This window comes from Tinamus guttatus, unplaced genomic scaffold (assembly GCF_059628265.1).
Source record: "Tinamus guttatus ecotype Peru unplaced genomic scaffold, ASM5962826v1 Tinamus_guttatus_pri_ptg000240l, whole genome shotgun sequence".
NCBI lineage: Eukaryota > Metazoa > Chordata > Aves > Tinamiformes > Tinamidae > Tinamus > Tinamus guttatus.
In genome coordinates this window covers 9,547,365-9,569,393 of record NW_028288774.1, presented here as the reverse complement: position 1 = coordinate 9,569,393, position 22,029 = coordinate 9,547,365, and the positions used below count along the sequence as shown (strand labels likewise).

At 38.1% G+C, this 22,029-nt stretch overlaps 1 protein-coding gene across 1 annotated transcript in view; it reads right to left on the bottom strand.

The window, feature by feature from the left end:
- Nucleotides 1-8,965: 8,965 nt before the first annotated feature.
- The window catches only part of MUC2 (mucin 2, oligomeric mucus/gel-forming), a 58,583-nt gene continuing 45,519 nt past the window's right edge, over nt 8,966-22,029 (bottom strand). Inside the window, exons 39-56 of the mRNA XM_088525695.1 lie at nt 20,971-21,638; nt 19,659-19,833; nt 18,806-19,053; nt 17,513-17,696; nt 17,181-17,385; nt 16,419-16,597; nt 15,952-16,021; nt 15,523-15,629; nt 15,336-15,367; nt 14,987-15,164; nt 14,282-14,386; nt 13,655-13,695; nt 12,889-13,011; nt 12,406-12,504; nt 11,583-11,711; nt 11,221-11,260; nt 10,827-10,956; nt 8,966-9,452 (exon numbers count right to left, since the gene is read on the bottom strand). Of these exons, the coding sequence (XP_088381821.1) occupies nt 9,203-9,452; nt 10,827-10,956; nt 11,221-11,260; nt 11,583-11,711; nt 12,406-12,504; nt 12,889-13,011; nt 13,655-13,695; nt 14,282-14,386; nt 14,987-15,164; nt 15,336-15,367; nt 15,523-15,629; nt 15,952-16,021; nt 16,419-16,597; nt 17,181-17,385; nt 17,513-17,696; nt 18,806-19,053; nt 19,659-19,833; nt 20,971-21,638 (2,963 nt within the window). The 3' untranslated portion in view covers nt 8,966-9,202. The remainder of the gene's footprint in view (nt 9,453-10,826; nt 10,957-11,220; nt 11,261-11,582; nt 11,712-12,405; nt 12,505-12,888; nt 13,012-13,654; nt 13,696-14,281; nt 14,387-14,986; nt 15,165-15,335; nt 15,368-15,522; nt 15,630-15,951; nt 16,022-16,418; nt 16,598-17,180; nt 17,386-17,512; nt 17,697-18,805; nt 19,054-19,658; nt 19,834-20,970; nt 21,639-22,029) is intronic.

Genomic DNA, 22,029 nt, shown 5'->3' with positions numbered 1-22,029 from the left:
TCTTTTTTTTTCAGTCAATGCTTTTATTTCAAGCTCTCCTCTGGGTTGTACATGAGGACAGTTCCCCAGCTCAATAAAAAGTGTTTGTTGCCTCTGCTGGCTTGATGGCTACTTCTAAGCGTTAGAGCAAATATATAACATACGGTTAAATTAGAGCAAAAACTTTTGGCAGGAGGTAAATAGACTTTAACAAGTGAATTCAAACTATTTCACAAAAAGACTGGAGATTTATTGCTTCAACAGACCAGAAAGTGCATTAGTCTACACATTGCATACTTCTCACCTCTGCCACACAAATGTAATTTGATTGCAGCAATCAGACATGGGGGGTTAATTTTCTCTATGCACACAGATTTTTTTTTTTCCAAAAAGCATGGTAGTGATGCCCAAGACCCATCAAAACAAAAAGAAACACAGCTCCTTCCTTCAGTTCTTAAATTACACTGCTTCAATGCGGTCGTTGGCAGTTATCAGTGTTTTAATATCCCAAAACACAAAAATCCAGAGCACTTAGTCATCAGTCAAAGTATGTCCTACTGTGAGACACAGCCTAGATTTCCTAGCACAGATATGCAATGTCAGTAGTTTTAGGTCTTCCTTTGGAGAGTTACCTGCTTTAAAGGCACAGGCTGACCTAATGACTCAGATAAAGTAGAGCAACAAGAGAACCATCACTGTCACAGAGGAAGGCTCTCACCCAGTCCCAGAAAAATTTTGATACCTTTGATTACTACACAGCCCTCTGGAATACACTAAAGGCAGAATAATCCCCTGTGCTAAGTGAGCACAAATATGGCTTCAAGCAAATGCAGATTTCATCCTTGCTACAGCTCAACCACAGTCAATCCACAGACTCACAGGGAAAGGCGCATGCCCTTTTATCTGGTTGGCAGACAATAAGCCAATCCTCAAGGACTCGTGCACTCGTTTTATCAAAATTTCTGGCATGGACAGAGCTAAGTATTCTAAAGCTGGTTCTCTGATTCTTTTCAGCTGTTCCCCCCTGCAACAGGTTTATGAGCTGTTTAGTAAATGGCTTTCAGAAGTGCAGGTGCAAATATCTGCCAGAAGAAGATTTGCTGCTGCCATTGCTCTTAAGAAAAATCCATACTAGTGAGTTAACGCATTGTACAGTACATGAAACATGAGTTCATGTTACCCCTTTCCCACTGTCCGTGCCCCATTAATTCCATTGTCAGTCACACTTCAGGCAGGACACTATTGGAAGGAAAAGTCTGTTCTTGAAGCCCTGCCATTTTGGCTGGCAGACAGAGCAGACAGACTTTATGGCACCAGTGACAGGAGTAGTAGATTTTTGCTACTTTTCCTTTTTATCATGGCTCATTTTTCCCACTCATCTCCATGCACACAGTTATGATGTCAAGCAGTAGAATTCCTAGTAGATAGCTCAGACTATGAGATTATGATACAGCGGGTATTAATGATATAGTGGGTATTAGGATGATAATTAAATCACATACAGCACAATAGTAACACTTTTCAGCAGATTCCTGTGGTAACATTCAGATTAAATTTTCAGTTAATATAACCTTCCCTTTCAGGCCATGGAACAGTATTAGCAGTTGACGTAGGGAAGGGCTGTGGAGCCCAGGACAGAAAACATAGAGTTCTACTGACATTGACACAGAAAGGAAGAGTTTAACTAAGGCTAAAGAAGAAACCCTGAAATTATTAATTTTCTTATATCCAGGCAAAGTCAAGTACAGAACTCTGCATGAGACAGAGCTCATCTTTCAAATTACTGTCCTGTTCTCTTCTCACTCCCACCCAGGAATTCAAGGCACTGGCATCTCTTTCATTGAGAGGTTACGAGAGGAGAAAGAAGAACAGGAATCCAGTAGCCTGATTCCCACACCTAAAACAAAATTCCCTTATTCCAAGTGGGCAGCACAAAAGCAGCAGGAACCACATATGAGCTGCCTCCCAAAGATCCCATTCAGATTGAAGCAATCCCTAGAGACAAAGACATGGTGAGTCTGATGATCGCAACTCCCCCCGCTTTGCCTTCTACACATGCAATGGCTCAGGGAAATGCAAGGGTGGCCAGGAGTGATGAGCTAAAGTATGATTTGCCCCTGCAAGCCACAATTAGTAAATACGGGCCTGGAAGGAAAATGAACAACATAAACTACAGTTAAACAAAGTAGTTAAAGCCCCACTAGTTAAAACATAAACTAGTTAAAACTGTATGTAAATAAAAGAGACAATCCACTGAACCTCGTTTTTCTGCTCCATTCAGCAAAGTAACATCAATCATCTGGGATCCTCCCCTGAGTTAAGCAAGAGCACATCTCTTTCTATTCAGAGAGAAGACAAAATCCTGTTCTCTTGGTCTGCCCTCTAATCATTTTCTTACCTCCACTTGTCTCCTCTGTCATTTTGACAATTCCTTCACCATTCCTTAGGGAGCAGAGTTCCTGTCAGTCACTAATCAGAGCTGCTGCTTCCAGCTTCATAGCAGAGAGTGCTGGCTGCACTCCTCCAATATTCCTGGATGATCTAATCCCCTGAAATCATTTTAGGACTACTAACAGGGGAGGGATATTTGCATTCAAATGAAGTTTTTTTAATATTCAAGTATGGCTACACCAGGGTTTACAGAAGGAAGACACAATAGGTTTTCAGAAATAAACTGACTGACGGGAAGCTTGAGAATATGTTGATCCCCTTATCACTGAATCATTGCTACTGTAGGCACATAAAATAACTATACCCCCTGTGCGACACACTGGGATTAAGAACTCTTCCCTTTATTGGGCCCTCCAGCCTAAGAAGCCTTCATACTCCTGCAGCTGTACTAGCAAAAAGAACAATTCCTCTTGGCTTCTTTACAACCCATTTCATGGATCATTTGCCACTAAAGGGTATGTGACTTTAGTAAATACAATAGGTAAATATTAACTCAGCTTCTTTATCATCACTGACTCACAGGAGATAAACCTGCATGAAGCTAATATAAGATACCAGTGACTCACATCCCATATCATCTGCTACAAACTCAGTAATGAGGCACTGGAAATGGGGATCTCAGAGGGATCAACACAATCCACACTCAGCTGCAGTATTGAAGTTTGGCAGTGGCACTTGTTCTGCACCCTTCACTCAACGGTACTCCCATAGGTACCATAAAGTGTTAAAGCTGCAAAGTTTCTTGTGGAACCCCATCCATAGTCAAAGTACTGATGAGATTCTGTCTGGAAAGATTCTAGTACTTCAATACATTTTGGGCAAAGGAAACAGTACTATTTCTTTCATTTTCTCATGTAAATCCCTGCCTATCTCCCTTACCCCAACAAGCTTTATTACTACTGTCAAAATACCAACTTTGTTTAGTTCATTAAAAAGTAAAGTTAGCCAGGAAAATGTCAATTTTGTGTGTGCTCTCAAGTCCCTCAAGACAGTGATTGATACAATAAAAACATTCAAAATTAACTTGGCAAATTAATGGTTACAATATGATTTTGCACATTGTTCTTGATTTCTGCTGGCCATGTACAACACACACTATATTTTAAGCCCTGACATAAGCCCATAGAATTTAGAATTTACATCACAGATGTATTTGTTCCATCAGGTTTAGATTCAAAAGACTGCTTAAAAGAGCTGGTAATATATGGTGATCTATAAGAGTCAGAAGGAGGGCCTAACTGCCTATTAAAATATATGAAGAATGTCTTCAGTACTTTAATTTTGATGAGATACAGTAGGTTAGTTATTTGCTTACATTTTGCCTTAGAACAAACATAAATCTCCATAACCTCTAATCCGCTAATCTTGCCATAGGGTTTTTTGACCTTTCCTGAACCAATCAAGGGCATCAGCTACTCCTAGTTCACAAGGAATAAATTTAGCTGTTGTTCTCTCTCTCTCTTTTTAAGATCATCCATTTACAAGGAGTAATGACACGCCTGATTGGTGTTTGTGCACACAGGTCTCACTGACCTATTGGCACTTCCTCACGCTAGAAAGACTAGCTGCACAGAAAGGCAAATGATCAGGTGTTTGGGCCTTTGACTTTTTGCTACCTCAAAGATTCTGCTTTAACAAGTCTTCCTGAGAAAACAAACTCTGACTCTTGCTATGTGCAAAGATTAGCATTTGTGTGAGTGACTGAATTAGGCTCTCAGGACTAGTCTTTCTATTTCACTCTCAAAGCAAATGAAAAGACCTGCCAAATACACTGTATGGTGTAACAAGAACAAGTTTCCAGAATGATTCTTACAGGCTTCTCTTTGTTTATATATACAGACACATATGCATCTATACGTATATATACATACTTTTATATAAATACACACAGATATATACAGCACACTAAGAAGCAACGGTTAATTTAAAAGCATTTAGGCCTTCAACCATCTTAAATATGAACCTGTTCCCCAGCATGAAACAGGCATCCTACCAAAATAATTCACATTCAAATGGAAATTCTTATCACTGCAAGATCTACAATTTCCGGGAACTGAAAAATCCCGTGGAATTTGATGGCAGTGGCAGGGGGAGCCTTTCTCTTATGGTGACATGTGGAGAGGAGGTTATCCAAAAGCAGGGAAAAGGAGTGCATAAAGCCTTTCCTACATTTAAAGTGATCTGCCACAGAAACTCATTTTGGCATGGAAGCTTTCCACTAAAGCAGTATCAAAACTCCATGCTGAATTCTCCTATATTTATTTATTTATTTTTAAAATTCAAGTCTTGGAATAAAAAAAAAAAATACAAGTAGTGTTTTTCACTGTTCCGAAGTTTATGACATCCTAAAAAAAATGGAGTTATTTTAGAAAATTGGCTTAGGCAGAAGGATGTTTACCTTGAAGAATTCGTTCTCCTTTAGAACAACCCCTAAAGCTTCTGCTGGGAGATGAAATATATTTAAATAATAGTAGCACTGATAAACAATTTCCTGCATTTCATTTTTTCTGAGACCTAAAGTTTGCAAGAATTTTCTTTCATATGGCTTTTAGAGCTTTTAGTCTATTTCTGCCTCCTCTCTTTCACAGTATATGAGTTTGCTTGTGCTACACAAGTTCAAACAGTGTGGAACAAGCACTGTAACTACATGTTTATTTACATATGGCCTTGCCTTTGCTGATGTTCTTTGATTAGGGCTTAGGTGCAGTTGGCTGTGCGCAGTTCAGTGGAGCATGATCTCATGAAGTGCATTCCAACAGTAAACAGTCAAAATTTTATCTTCCCTTTCCCCTTCTACAGCACAAAATGATAGTTTAATAATATAAAGTTATATCATTAAATAATATAATTATTAGATCACAAGAGCCTACCTTGTATTTTTTGGAGAGGTTCTTTTTTTCCTGCTTCTAAATCCCATTCACCTCACCTCAGACTGCAGCAGTGATATTCCCATGTTGTTAAGAAGCTATTTCCAGTACACTTGTCCAGCATTTCTCGATAAAATCATCTTCATTTTGTTAGAATCTTTTGACTTCCTATTTAGCTTCAGATGAAAACTCGCTGTATTCCCATAGAGTCATACGAACACCATTAAGTTTTTAATGCAGTTCTAGATAACTAGGAAGATATAGTCAGAGCTTCAAATCATGTGGGTGAAGGCTACAGTTAGGAATTAAACCCACACGCTTTCACATACAAGGTACATGCCACAATTGCCACCCTTGTAGCCTGCAGCCTACATCAAGAGAAGCTCAGGGTGCATCTCAGAACCCATAACAGGACTGCTATATCTCTTTCCTTTGCCTTCTTTTTCTTTTTTTTTTTTTTTTTTTGCAGTGCTCTTACTTTGTATGGCAATGACAACCTGTCTGAGCTGCAACCAACAGAATCTCATTTGCCTCAGCTTTTAGCAGTCATCTCCTACAGCTGGTTGAATGCTGTGAGGGGCTTCCTGTAAGACTGCAGCTGCTTGGGAAGGATTTCTGGAGCTTCAGGCCACCTTGGAGGAGCAGGCACTTGAGACTAGAACTTAAAATCACAACTTCCTGCATCCAAGGCAGTATGGATTTTAGCTCCAGCTTGTGTTTGAGATTTATCAGACTTCTAGTGCCTGCCCTTCCCTCTTTTGGGGAAGGCAGCAGTAGGGCCACAATATTTGTCTTTTGCTCACCAGAATGGTCAAGCAAGTTCAAAGACTGCACTGCTCATGGACATGGTCAAATGCTTACCTCTCACAAGACAAAGTATCAAAGTGAGGCCAAACTGAACAGCTCTTGCAGGGCAAGAGCTAGGACCCTAAGCTTTTGGTATCTTCAGATTGATGTCGGCAGAACTCCCACCTGGCTCACGAAAAGGCATCTTCCTATTGCAAGGCAGAGGTTGAACTGCTAAGTAACTGGAGATGAAAAACAAACAAACAAACAAAAACCAACCCAAAGGAAGCTCTTTGCCAAAAATGGAAGTGTCAAGCTGGAGAAAAAGTGTGAGAGGAGAGGAACACAAGAATACAGTTCTTTGGCATAGACCCGTGACAGTGTTTTAGCAGCTCTACCACACAGCTAAGCTTTGCTGGGGGTGTTGCTACTGCTCCCTTCTTGTCAGATCTAGGAGGATAGAGAAACCTATGGAGGATGGAGGAAAATCATGAAGGGAGTCAAGTTCATGCCTTTCCAGCATCCTGGTCAGTGACCCTTGCGGTAGGCCTGGCCTCAGGAGTGCAAATGGGAGAAAAGGCAACAGGTTCAGAAGATTTCACTATCTCCTTTATAGACCCTAAATGTCTGGCACTCCTTGTGAGAGATTTCTTCAGTTGCTCCCTGGGCTTTCCAGGTGAGGCTGAGCTTGTGGTCTGCAGACCCAAAAGTTCCTACTTGAATTTAGAACACCATGTGATCAGGCAGGGCAGGCTGCCATTTTCTTTCAAGAGAGAGTTACAAGGAGGAAGAAGAGTGCTCCTCATTGCCACCGTGACACTCCTTGTTGTGCTACAACTTCTTCAGTTACAACTTCTTTTGTTTCCTAGGACTCTCCAGATGAGGGATGCCTGAACTACATCTCCCTGGGCTGCCAGAAAGCACCAATGCTTACGAAAAAGACGGACTTCACAGTCTCCAAGTCTGGCATAGAGGCAATGCCTAGCACGAAGTAGCAAACCATGTTTTTCTGTAACAGCATTACTAGAAAGTTTCTCTGTAGGTGAATAATGCTTGTAAAAATGTCTAAGTGGAGATAATGGACTCCTCCTAAAGACAGAGATTCTTTTTTATGTAGAGTTATAAAACTTGCAGAGAAGGAATCTCTTTGCTGAGCAACTGTGCTGTCAGATTTGGAAGGAAGGCTCTCTTCCAACATTTGTTTCCCTTCATCTTGAGCATCTTACAGAAATTTCTCTTTGAAAGGCCCTCTGTGGAATTCTCAGCTGTGCATAAGGCTTAGTCTGTTCAATTTTGTCATCCAGTTCCAAGGAAATACAGGTGTGAACTGAACTGCAAACTTCTGAGGTGACCAAGAGCACAGAAAGGGGTGGAGATTTGACATGTACAGTTTGACCTAGAATTGCCAAGCACCTATAACTAAGAGTTCTCTGACTGCAAGCAACATCATGCTGTGCATGCAAGTAAATCCCTGTTAGAACATGCTTACTAAGAGCTTGCTGATGTGGGGAAGCATCAGCACTCATTCTTCTCAGAGGTAAAATTCTTGGCACTGTAGAATCTCGTCTCTGCTGGCAGCCTGCTTTTTGTCTCTGAATTAACTTTTCATTCGTAACCACAGCCCGCCCTACAGTGGCGAAGCCAAAAACTGCAGCTTTATTGACTTTTACAGTGCATCATTTAACTTCCTTATTTAGAGTTAGTTTGCCCTTAACTGTGCAGAAATAGCCAATACAGAAGATAAGAGAGGAACAAAGAACCAAAAAAGGGAGATTTTGTTTTTCAGTACTGCAGAAATGATGTTCTCAAAAAAATAGCCAAACACTGACAGATTTTAAGCTACATGATGTACAACTCAAGGAAAAGTAGACTGTAGTGTCAGTGCACATATTGTTCGATGACAAAGAATCCACACGAGTGTGTCTTCTAAATGCCTCAAGAGAAAGCTTCAGTCACATTTCACAGATGACCTAGAGGTATCCTTAAACACCCAGGCTGAAGCAGGCACCAGGCTTCGCTAGTTCTGGAGCTTGCTTTTTAAAGTGACAAAACTTCCTTCTGGGATCAGCTACTTCTCCTCCACAGATATTAGTTCTCTAATGATAGTATTCTAAAGATGGGACACCTCTTGTGTTTCCTTTTCTCTGCTTCATACTGATGTCTGCCTTCTAAGCTCCAACACTGGCATGGATGATAACATAAGGAAAGGAGGGAGAAAACAGCATAAAGAGCTCTTTTTTCATATAAGGGGAAAAAAAAAAGTCCTGAATCTACAGTGTCTCCTGTGCCACAAATTTTACCACTTTCTTTAGCAAAGATGCTTGTATTTATGTTGGCTGTGGCTCAAACCAGTGTAATGCAACTTTAACACACAGAACGTGTGGACCAGTCTCACTATACTTCATGTATTTTCAAGACAGATGTTCACCTCAGACCTAATCTCCTTCAGCTCTCTTTGCAGGTCAAATAAGTACTTTAGAATGCAATCCAGCTAATCTTTGGGTATCTCCTTTAACAGGAAATCAACAAATAGCGATGTAAAGTGCAGCCCTTGAGACAGTACTAAAACACACACAACCTTGTTAAAATACAATCTGGTGCTGAACCAAGCAATTTGTTTGTGAAATTTTCTTAAAAGTCACTTGTATCACATCAGGATGCGTTATCTATCTTCTGCCTGACTAGCAGAAAGCAGCAATTATCCACCCCACATGTTGGGTCATGCAGACAAGACCTTCATGTATGTTAGGTTTAAAGGAGCCATAGCAGGATACACAAGAGATTTAGCAGCATGTCAGTTGACTTCCTACAGCGTGAAGAACTTGCCTCCTCTTAAAACTGAAGGTCAACAAGACAGCACATGAATAAGCACAAAACCCAAGTTTTTGTAATGTGCTTTTAATCATTCAGAACAAATAAGTTGATTACAAACGGACTCAAAAGACTACATGTGTGGAAAAAAATTGCCCTTTTTCACACAAATAAATTAGAACATTATTAAAATATCAGAGAACACAGATACAGCAACTGGGCAAGGAAAAAGCCTGAACTAGACAAGGAAGATGAGAATGGTGCATAATCCCTTTACTTGAGTGCTGTTAGTTTTTTCTTCTTCATTTTTATGTTAAGCTGATAGCCCTCTTGATACGGTTCAGAGCACTTTCCCTGTCACTTTCTTCTGTGCTTCTGGATTCTCTGGATTCTGAGATTTCACATTCAGTGTCTAGACAACTACAGCTTTCCACGTAAACATACTGATATGTTTGTGTGTTCCCATTGGGGCATTTCAGTTTCACTTCCTTCACACTAGTCTTTTCTTCCCTGCAGCAAGAACAGCTGTGCTCCAGAGAATTGGCCTCCGCAGAATATCTGTTAGCAAGAAGAAAAGGTAACATTATTCTGTGCTAGAAATCAGTACACACTGGAGAGGAAGAAACTGGGTACAGAGGCTTTAAGGAGCATGGAACAGTATGCAGAAGAGCTGCTGCTGAGGCTAATGACTAGTGATGAGCTCATTTGCATTGGTTTAACACACCATGTTTTTAAAATTCATTGCACTGGCTGTGATATTCAGGTAATACAGTTATTATTTAAGTTCAGCTATAAAAAAACAAAACAAAATAGACAAAAAAAAAAAACAATGAGTTCTATGAACTCAGCTTTCTTAGATTCCTTTCACAACTCAAGCACAGAAGGATGTTAAATATACCAAATGTTTAAAGGAAGCAACAGCTCCTACTGATCGTATGTCACAGCAAAGAACCTTTTGCAGCTTTGTGAGCAGGTACCATTCCTAACTTGTAGAACCTTCTGACACCAGGCCGTGAACTATATCGAGCCACCTTTATCTTATATTTGTAGTATATTGTAGTGCACAGGCAACTACAATAGGACTTTGTCTGAGACCATAAAGTATTTCAAAACACTTACAAACTGTCTGGTTAATCAGTGTTCAATCTGAAATTAATGTTCAGTTTTTTCAGATATTTTCTGTGATAGGGTGCAAATGATTATTTCTTTTGGGAGTCAATAACAACCCTGATCTGTCAGTGGGTTTTAATAGCTCTATTCCAGGTACTTTAGCAGTCGCTTTCTGATAGCCACTTCCTTGAAGTCTTTTATTTCAGGGAGAAACATACGATGAAATTTCTCCACTAACACCACCCCAAAGGAAACTGTATTCTCACTTCTTTACTGTAAGAAGCTATGCATGTTTGACTCTTCACTCAAAAGATGTATGTGTATTTCATTTTATATGGTAATAAAATGGAAAGCAGCTTCTCAGCTAATGAGCATCAGGTTTGGCTGCAATTTGGTCTCTCTACCATATGTGAAATAGTCCAAGTTCTGCTATTATTTTCTGCAAATTATTTGTATCCAAGAAAGTACAACATAAAAGACAAACAAACCAGCTCTCAGTGGTAAAAACACATCATCATAGCTGCCTGAATTCCGAGAAAATCTAATACTCTTTTTTTTTGTGCTAGGATGAATCAAGTGCTCAGTCACAGATTTTATTATTTTGTGCCCATGATTTTGGGAGCTGACAGTTCTAGGTCTTCTTCCATTTTATATATATATACACACATGCACACACATATATATAATATTCCATTATATATATGTGATATATAATATATATTATACATATCTATATATTATATAGATATTTATTGTCCCTTTTACATAAACAATCACAGTGCCCACAGAACTCAAAAATCATTGTCTGATTAGTTTACTTACAGAGAGAAGGTCCCACATGTGCCTTCACATTCAGTCAAATCAACTCTTGTCTCAGAATAGCAGCCCTGATAGACGATAAAGTCTTTTCTTTCACGGACAGAGCATGGCGTGGAGCTATCCAGAGGTGTACCTGTGGGGAAAGATGATCAGAAGAAGTCACTGGAAGAATTCCAAAAGCTCCTTGCAGTTTAGCACACTCAAGGTTTCACTAGTTCACTGAAAGAACCATCTTCAGTTTAAACTTTTCCAGAAAGATCAAATACTAAGTGCTTGGAACAACATACAAGTATCTATGTAAGTGCAAGCCGGTCGGCCTCTATAAAGGAATGGGTTGATTTAAGATTAAAGTTACTTCTCTGTATTGTTGTTGATTCACGTTCACTGACATACTTACATGTTTTACAACAACCGTTAGGTAGGAATGTAACAGTTCCCTGAAAAAAAAAACAACGAAGAAACAGAAAAAGGAACATTATTATTGTTTCCCTATAATAATGAACTTTCTAGATCAGTAACTGAGGAGAGCAACTCCTTAATAGCTGGAAATTATGACAGAGTTGATCTGAATAAACTCACAGTTAGTTTATGAACACCATAGGTCTATGCATAGATGCAAAAATAAAACAAAAGAACAAAACAACAGAGAAACTTTCTAGGAAAATGACCAAAGTTTAATGTTACTTTGTTGCTAATTAGATGGTTGAACTAAACTGCAGTAATTCATGCACTGGAGGTGAGTTTTCTATATTTACTTACAGGTTTGCAGCTGTCCTCGTTGAATGCTGGGCAGGTTATTTCAGATGTGGAGGAGATAAGCTGATCATGAATAGTTACACAGCTATAAAGGGTACAGTTGTTGTAAGGATCATTTTGAAACTCTCCAGGCTACAAAGAAGATGCAAAAAAATAATAAAGAAAGCTGAAGGGTTCTCAAGCCAAAATTTCCTGTCCTCTGACATGGACTATCATCTTGTTTCCCAGCTGATTATTTTTGGATTAGCAGAAACTTTGGATACAGCATATTTCATGTATCAAAGGATGCCATATCTGGAGAGGATTTTCGGGGTTTTGCATAGTATTTCCCTTAAAAAGAAAAAACCCTTTGAAGTATGTAGAGTACACACGAGAGATATGAACGATCTCACTTGTGTCACTGGATTTTGACTAGGGAAAGCTAAAACTTCCAATGGTGATCAAGAATAATTCTAAATTTCATTCTGCAAGGCAGTAAAGCCACTCCCATAGACAGGCTTTTTAGCATTTTTTCAGCATGTAGAAATCAAGCAATATAAACAAGCAAAAACCTCTAGACACTGCAAGAAAAACCCTTACTATAGCACTTCTGACTTGTCATTTCAAGAAGAAGCTTTCCAGAAAATCTGATTTCATTAGTTCATCTTTCATGACAGGAAGCTGTAGGTAGGCTTTGCTTAAGGTGGGCCTCTGACCTTTCAGATGCAAACTTACTGAGTCTGATCTCTGCCATTAGTAATTCTTTACACCCGTTCTCTTCGCACTTTCATAAGAGAAAAGGAATGCCATGTTTTACATATCTACCAAATTTGTAAAATGTACTTACACTCAAGACCAGGATGGAACTTTCTGAGGTATGTATAACACACTTAGTCTGCACACATTTTCCACAACATTCACCAGTCACTGGCTGACGTTCATATCCCTATATAGTAAAATTAAATTAAAAATTAAGCACTATGGTATGTGCATTTTTTGAGAAATAAATAAAAACATAATAATCCATGAACTAGTTATACTTTGAAATACTCTATACTTGTGCCTTTCTGCGCTGCAGATTATCAACCCCACAGAAAACATGTAATGGAACAGGCCAAATATGCCTAGTAGTTAAATACCATTTTTTCAAGTGTTCTACAAAAATTCTCCAGGTAACCCCTCCCCATGTGAACCCCTCCCACATTATCAAGCTACACAGAATAGATTGCTCCAAGACAGGCAGTGTCCATGCAGGTGCTGGACTTTGAATTTCTAGATCTGCTTTCCATGTACATCCACTTTTTGGATTTTTTCTCTGTTTGCAACTTACTGGTTCACAGTATGTGTCGCAAGGAACATGTTCACAGGAGATGACATTCAGCTGAGTGGTGATGTTAACTTCATTCGTGCAGTAACAATTCTGACACTTATCAATAAAGACTGAGGAATTGGGCTATAAATTTTAAGACACAAGGATTCATATTTAATGAGATTATATGTATGACAGATTTCTTAATTACCCCAACACCTCTAAACCAAGCAACTGAAAAGGGATCCAACACAAATAGTTTGGGATAGCTATTTGGCTTGCTGCTTTTGCACACTTGTTTAATATTGAATTTAATTTAACATATAATTTTATTGAAGTCCTGTGCAGCAACGATGAATTCAGATTACTAGATGGACAGGTGTCAAATATTTGCAATAAAAAAATCATTGAAACCAAGATAATTTTTCAGGACTTTCAGGCTCTTAGAAATAGTCCTTTGCAAATCTTCTCACACTTGAAAGCACAGTCTTAAAATTGCAATAAAATGCATGCTGATGCCAATTGCAGATTAATTTTGTAAGATTCTAAAATCAAATCCATCTCTTGTATGGACATTTAGAAAAAACAGGTCAATCTCTTTCATATACAGCAACCTTTTTTGAACAAAAAGACAGACTCTGTGAAACTGATAAATCCCTAACATGATTTTGAAATTGTCTTAAATATAAAATATAATAGATGAAAACTTCTTCATAGCATTTGAGCTAAACGATGCTAATTAAACTCAAAAGCATTTTTGCTTCAGATGGTTTAAACAGGAACTTACCAAGAACTCAGCATTCTGATGTACACAAACGCCCTTGGAAACTGTTAAAAGAGAGAAATAAGTCGTTACACAGACAAACAAACATGAAAAAAGAAAAAAGAGAGGAAGAATACTGTTTTCACTCCACTCCAGTCACACCACTGTGTGTATGTTCAAAAGACTGGTTATTTCCCATTTCCAGTAATACATATGACATATAAAAGAAACAAGTATGATTACTGCACATGCAAAAAGGGAGGAAGGTTTGGCCTGATACACACAGTTCAGATCATAACAAAGAACATTCTGTTAATGGGTATGAGTAGCTCCCTGTGTCCATTACACAAATAACACATCTTCCCTCTGCATACTTAAAGGGATATTCTAAAGTAAACTGGGAGCACAATCCCAGTTATTCTGTAATTGTTCTTGCATATACTTAAAACTAGGAAAATTGATCTTGAACCACTGATGCCCTCTGTACCACTCTCTTGAGCTACAGTGCCAGATATGTTCACAGTAACCACCCAGAATCTGAGTGCGTTTGTTACTTCAAGGAAATACTGCATGCAGTCTTCCTAACCTTTGATGCTAAAATATATAAAATACAATGTGTAAATTGTTGTAATATATTTCCAAAGGACTTACCACACCGGTATACAGGACAGCACTGACCATTGGGAATATGAGAATAAACTTCAAATCCCAGATCACACTTGGGTGGTGTAGTTGTGCAAAAGCTTGTATTGCATTCTGAAAAGAGGAATAAGCCAGAAGACACATTATATCATGGCTACAGAAAAATAATCATCTATTAGGGTCCCATCTGAACATTTAGGTTAGTCTTTCTAGTGATAGGTAATGAGCCAGATCCTCCTACCACCCAAAAATACTGCTGATAGAGGACACATTTTTTTCCTAGTGAATCCAGGCATTAGATGGAGGATTGCACTAACTTATGAAGCTTATTCTAGTATGTAATTGCCAAGTGTTAGAAAAGTATCACAATACCTTGCAGAGAAGCAGTGGAAATTGTTACAGGACTCTGTTTTTCTGAGATGACAGGCAACTGCTGCAAAATGGGAATCCTACAGCTACATATAATTCTACAATCTATTTGCATGCTGCTTCAATAAAATGTGACCCTGAGCTCAAGAACTGTAGATTCAGTTTATGTCAAGCCATCGCAATATTGAAAGGAACTTCCCCCAACACTGGACAAACTGATTTAGAAAGCATGAGTGAAAAGACTATTTTGTGACTGTCTACTGTAGGTCTGTAGTGAGAAACTAATTCAGTTCTCTTTACTATTCATAAAGGATAGTGAAATGATATAAACAAGTATAAACTCACTGCAGCTGATAATGGGGCAGCAGAGATCTTCAGAATTGACTTCAGTGACCTGATAGAGGCCTTCTCCATCACAACTGATCTCATCTTGTTCTGCACATTTGTGAGCCTCACACACAATGCCTTTTCCACCTTCCAAGCAAACACAGTCCTTACAGTCTATTGTAAACTCTTCTCCAAACTGCCACCAAAGAAAACAAAGTGATTATATGGTTAGCAATTAAAAAGAAGCACAAACAGGACTGAAATGTGGGGAGATAATTACCGAGGACTGTTCCAGTGAAGGCTACTTATTTGATTCTCCACCCCTCAAACACACACACTTGAAATACAAAAGCAAGTAGCAACATACCTCTCTGGGCACATCATCCAATCCAACACAACCTGTGAAAATATCAAGATAAATTTTTATTACCACTAATGTAACAATAACCATCTCTATGTAGTATGATTAAGGCATACTGTCAGATCTATGCTGTATGAGAGGGCAAAAATACAGAGGAAACAAATATGCATTCAAGTACAGCATTAAAACTCACCACAAGTTGTTACACAAACATCCACACCAGCATCATACAACATAGTTCCGTTAGGGCAGAAACAGCCTTCCACTTCTTCTGTTTCAGTTTGATTTTGCTGCTCTGGACTGCATTAGACAAAATGTTCAGAGGAACACCATTACTGTCACAGGCACACAGTCTGAGATCAAGCAAAATATACTTTAACAGAAAATACAGGGGCAAATGATCTGCAAATCTGTGATTTATGGATTTTCCAGTATTCTTGCTTTGGTAAAGAGTCAAACAACATAAAAGTATAGGTACCCAGGTTTAAGATCAAGAGAGTAGTAATGGTAACTTCTGATAGTCAATTCAAAAGACAACAGGAGGTTGACTTCCCACATCCACCTATAAATTAGATATGACTGAATAGTTATATGAGATGTAATAGCAGTGATTTTTGTTTACCTTGATTTGCAGGTTATCTCTGTAATAGGACCACATGCTCTATATTCCTTGTGCGCAGGGCATGTATAAGCTGAACAGGAAAATAAAAGAAAAGGAAGAGCTCAGTAGGGATATCAACGCCTCATGCACTTATGTCAAGTTCTGAAAGGGGAATGTATCCTACCCTTCTTACTGCACCTGAAAATTAGCATGTCATTAAATACAAGAGTGATCCATTGATGTCTGCAAAATACACAATCGCCTATGTAAAAAAGAAAATGTCTATAGATAAACCATCAATGGATGTATACTTCTGAAGGCTCATTTATCACTGATATGGTAAAAAAAAAAAAAAAAACACCTCTGTAAAATTACTAGAGGGAGGCCTTTGGTGCTTACAAGGCAATATTGACAACAGTTAGGAGAGCTGCTGAAATAGTTTCATATATGATTCCCTAATAGTTCAAGATAAATGCCAAAATACTTACAGCAAACTCCATTGGTATGACTTCTCCATTCAAGGCAGACACCTTGGTCAGCACAGATGGCAGCATAGACCTGCAAACTTGAGCATTCCAGGTCTAACTGGGGAAGTGTGCAACTGTCAAAAACGCATGCTGTGTAGAACTTCTCAGGGTCAACGATTTTATGGCACTTCTCGAACACGCTAGAAATATATATCATCATTAGCTCCTGAATAATTGATGAATTCTTCATTGTGCTTAACGTGTTATAACATGGCAGAAGTGGTACTTAGGGATATCTGAACAAGAACTGAGAGGTTTTCCCAAACAGTGTTTGGCAAGAATGTTACTTTAAAATATGCTGGGAGATATTGTTCCTATCTGCAACATGATCGGGCACCTTTCCATCCAGAAGCTAGATGAATAGTACCAAGTGGAGGCATGCACTATATTGCAAAATAGAGTTCGATTTTTTTGTTCATCTGACACTTGGTTTTAAAAATGAACATCTCTGTCTTCAATGCGTCTCAGTTTTTGAGTGAGCACAGAAAAAGATAAGAGACATAGAAGAATGTGAGAACATCAAGGAAGGCTGATTTGGCAGCCATAAGAAGTTAACTAAATCAGCAAGGAGAATGACATCTTGAAACAACAAAAGAGTTGGAAGCAGCTCTCAAAGTTACAGCATATGGAAGAACAGTTAGGAACACTTTTATGGAGAGATTAACCTCAAAATTTCCAGTAAATTTGAATATCAAGGCTTACAAATAACGAAGAAATATCTACCTTCCTAACAGAAGCTGGCATATTGAAGATTCTTCGCAGGCCTGGCCTGTGGTTGTGCTAGGCCCTTTTGTTGGAAGTATTCCTGGAGAGCACTGTGGTTTAGAAGGATCAACAACTTGCCAATGATCTGCCATGGTTTCACAGTTTTCTGCAATGTTTCCATTCGGTAACATGCAGTCATCTGCTGTGTTGTTATTACAAGTACCTATAATTAATAAGGAGAGAAAAAAAATCATGGATTTGTTCTCTAATTCCACTAATCTTTGTAGCAAGGTAGTAATGCACCTGCTTGTCACTTTTTAAGACCAAAAAAAACATATAGTAAGCCTTACCACACTGTCCTTGCGTGTTGTTGCCAAAAAGACTGTAGGGCATTCTGATAGAAAAGGACAAGCCATTGAAAGTTACATTCATCTTAAGTTCAGGAATATCCACCACCTTATTTATGCCTGACTCATAGACAGACAAACCAAATTTTTTGTAAGGCAAAGCTACTTCCTGTTGGTTTACTGTCACCTAATAGTAAAAGCAAAACAAAACAGAAAATAGACATATATTTAGCTTGCTTTGGAAAATAAATCAATTGTTCATTACTTTTCATTGGTAGGCAAGTAAAGTTCTCATAGGCAAATAAAGGCAAATAATGTTTTTCTTCTGCAGAAAGTGCCTTGTGTTTTCTTTTATGTTACTGCAAACTTAAAACTTCTCAGAGCCAAAGGAAAGGTCGATGAGCCATTGATAAACAAGTTTTTTAAAATGTAAGCCAGCTAAAGCCTAACACTCTACAGATTTATTAGAATGACCATGGCATTGAAGATGCCCTGTAAAAACAAAATATAAAATTATCTTGAATTTCTAGACTTTTAACTTTCTCAGAAAAATACCTAAAGAAAGGGAGTATGTCTGTAAGAAAATTAAATGAAAAAAAAAAGCCAAAAATCTATAGTGTTTATTTAAATACAACAATGATGGATAAACCTAACTAAGAGGCTTACGTTTTGAAATCTGTTAATAATTTACTGCAACGTAGCTTGTAATAATCCTGAACTATTTATGACAAAAACAAACAAACACAAAAAACACAAAAGCCTCAAAACAATTACTTCTCAGCCATTTTAGAAGCCCTAGTGTTTGGACCATCATGTTTACCAATAAAATAAAAGAAAAAAAATCCATCTTTTAAAGAAGATTTAAAAGGAGACAACATTTATAGACAGTAAGGGTATTAAAAAAATACTTAAGGTCAATACTTGCATTGCTCTGTTGAGTTTATGTTGTGTCCTCACATTCAATATTCATTGATTTATTTTGTTATGTTAATATAATTATAAACAAATTTATTTTATACCCTTAACTGGTATCAATACTGTCAGGTTCATACATTCTGGAGAGACAAGGCAATGCAAATATTTGAGTTTAGAGAGGGACGAAATTGTAGAAATTCCTTCAGTATACAGACTGTCATAAAAAGCAGTCTTTCAAAACAGTCCTGTTTTCCAATCCAAGCTGGTATTGGAGGGAAAACATAGATTATTCTTAAAAGCTTTTCCTAATGCTGTGGATATAATTATCAGGGTCATGCTGTATTAATATTTCAACATATAAAAGAGAACATTCTCCCATACCTCTACTTGTAGGGAATTTGGTGTAACTATCGCTATGCGCACTTCCTGAGTCTCATGTCTCACAATGAGTGTTCGTGGACAGGACACTGGATCATGTACATCACAGTGGTAGTTATCAATGTACACGCCAAAGTTGTCAACTGATTTATTAATCTCTTCCACAAGGACATATGTACAATTCCCTTGATAGCTGTAGTAGTGTCCATCAAATGTCATGTAATGCGGGTCTCCCCAGCCTGTGCAGAAACCTATAAAGAGACTCTGTTAGATTAGCTTTTAAAGGCAACATACAGAATCATATCAGACTACAAACTGTGCAGGTGTGGGGTTCATCTCTTCTACTGTAAAAAAAAAACTTTAAAATTTAGATATCCGTTTGGGAGCTTATCTGTAAAAGATGTAAAATGTGTCTGGAACTCATCTATAAAAGACGGAGAAAAAGAGTCACTATCACGGCATGATAAATTCAACTTATTTCTATTACATAATTGAGAATAAGATGAACTGTCTTAGAAATACACCAACAAACAGTCAAGCAAGCACTCACATGTAGGTCTCCAGCCTATAGATATCTGTGTCTGGACATATAAATGCTACTTTGGAAGACCAATTGCTAGCAAGACAGCAGTTACATAGAAATTATGACTATCAAATTAAGTAAAAGCCCAGAGTAACTAAAAAATAATAATTAAAAAAAAAATCAATGTAGCATTCTAAATAACTCAATACTGGAAGTCTAAGGGTTACAAGCCTCATACAATCCTGAGGTCTTGCACAATCCTTGTCCCATGACAAATATTACTCTTGTTTCTAGTATTGATTCTGCAAATTATTCCACAAATTATATACTTACAGTCACACTCCCAATGCCAACAGCATCCATCCGCATCGATAACTTGCACAGGAGCAAGCCCATTGGTACAAGTGGGTTTAGGAGGTGGATTACAGATTACTGGAACCAGCACAAATTTGTCGTCTTCTATACATATCGCCTCTGTGCAATTACAAATCCACAATGATTCACCTGCCTGCATTTGAAGAGAAAGAAAGAAATAATAATAAAAAAAGGACCCTCATGAAGTTGTCAGATTGGTAACAGTTATATGTGAATACCTTTTATAGAGTTATGAAACAGAGGGTATTTACTGATGGTTTTCTTCCCAGAAGTCTGAAAATGGGAACAAAGTGCAGCACTCAGCTGAATAAGCAAAGCCTGTAAGATGAACTAGCTTCATTGATAGGTGCTTAGTGAAAGTCAATAATTGCCAGTCATGATGGTAATCAGATGGGGTAAATGTCTTTTTTAACTTCAGCTGCCTAACTGCTAGAGTTCTAATCTAATCTCATCATCTGGACTCCCTCTGTCACCTTCCCTAGATGTTCAATACAGATTAAACAGAGATGAAGCAACAGAGAATACTAATTGGGATACGAAGTCTAAGGAGTTTTTATGTGTGCATTGTGACGGTAAACAGCTTGTCAAATTTTCATCAGTTTTCAGCCACAATTTATTTTTATCTCTGAAACTCTAAGCAGCATTACAAGTACCTTAGCTGTGAAGAATATTTAGAACCGTACGTGCCATGAGTGTTTCCTAACTGGGGTCAAATCTCATGAATGTTTCGATATCATTTGCTTCATAGTCCCGACTTGGAACCAGACTTGCCTATTTGTAACAAATCCAAACTTTTTTTTTTTGTTGGGCTGGAGTCTGACATTGGAAAAAAAAAACAAACAAACCTACCCCAGTATCAGTCTATTAAAAAGGAAAAGGCAATTTAGCACTAGTTAGTCCTTAGTTCTCTCTCCACCAAAGTTCCTACACAGTAAACACTGACCTGTGATAGAACTCCTGAAGAAAGGTGATTTTAATCCTATCCTTAGAGAATTAACTAGCATATGAGCTGCAAGATGAAAAAATTACTTCAAGTCATGCCAATATCCAAGAAAATAGCATGAAATAGAATTATTTGATACTTCCTTTTCTATCCAGAATAATATCTGCACTCTGTATTACTAATGCGGTAACTATGCATAAGGTAAATGAAATATACAGAATGTGCCAATACAAGAATTAAAAACCCTGTTTTGCAATAACACTTCTACAAGTCTTCTTTTCAAAGAAAATCAGTAAGGAGAGAAAAAAAAAAAAGAAATTTACTAACCGAAATGGTATGATCAGGGAAAATAGTACAATATTTTCCAGGAGTTGTTTGTGGCACTGAACTTGAAGTAGTTGTAGCAACTGTAGATGTTCCTGAACTGCTGACTGTACTTGAGACAGTACTTGGCCCAGAGGTACTAGTTGAGACAAGTGAAGAGGTGATGGTGGTTACAGGGGTGGTGGTGGATCTAGAAGAAGTTGTTCCAAAAGTGGTGGTGAATGACTGTGTTGGAGTTGTTCCAGAAGTAGTGGGTAAAACTGGAAAAGAGGTCACTGCAGATAAGGTTGGCTCTGCAGAAGTTGTTCCAGAATGGATGGTAAAGCTGGTTGATGTTGGGAAAGAAACAGCTGATCCAGTAAACGTACCAGTTGATGTGGTTTCAGTTATTCCAGATGCCAAGGTGAACACAGTGGTAGTTTTAACAGATGTTAGGGGTGATCCCAAAGTGGTGGTTTCAGTGCTGGGTGCCGTTTCCGTTACTCTGGACGTTGTGACTGAAATGGGGGTTGCTGACCCTTCTGGACCTGGTGGTCGGGTAGTAGGAGCAGTAGTTTCAGTATATACTGTACTGGTTATTTCTGTAATCGTATTTGTTTGAAGTGATGTTGTTGAAGGAGTAGCACTGGTAGTAGTGTTTGTTGGTACTGCTGTACTAGTGGTTGGATGTACTTCAAGAGAATATAAAAATGTTATTTAGTAGCAAGTAGAAAATTACTGTTATTATTTTTTTCCTTCTACTAAATTAAATAAATTATTAAAAAGGCCTAAGGATATTGAACTAGGCAGTAATCATAGAGAAATTACTTTCTTAATGGCATTTTACAAAATGCATACCTCATAAACAAAATGTTCTCTGTATAAAAAGAGATTTAAACAGTTTACCAAATACCTGTGTTGGATATACCAGCTCTCTAATTTCTAGTAAATTTATACTACAGAGAAAAGCTCAGCAGTCTTAAATACAGTAGCAATCATAAAGAGGGCCAGCATCTTCTTCGGTTACTTCTGTATTGCTGTAATTATATACCCAAGGAATCACTATTTCCGATGCTACTTTAT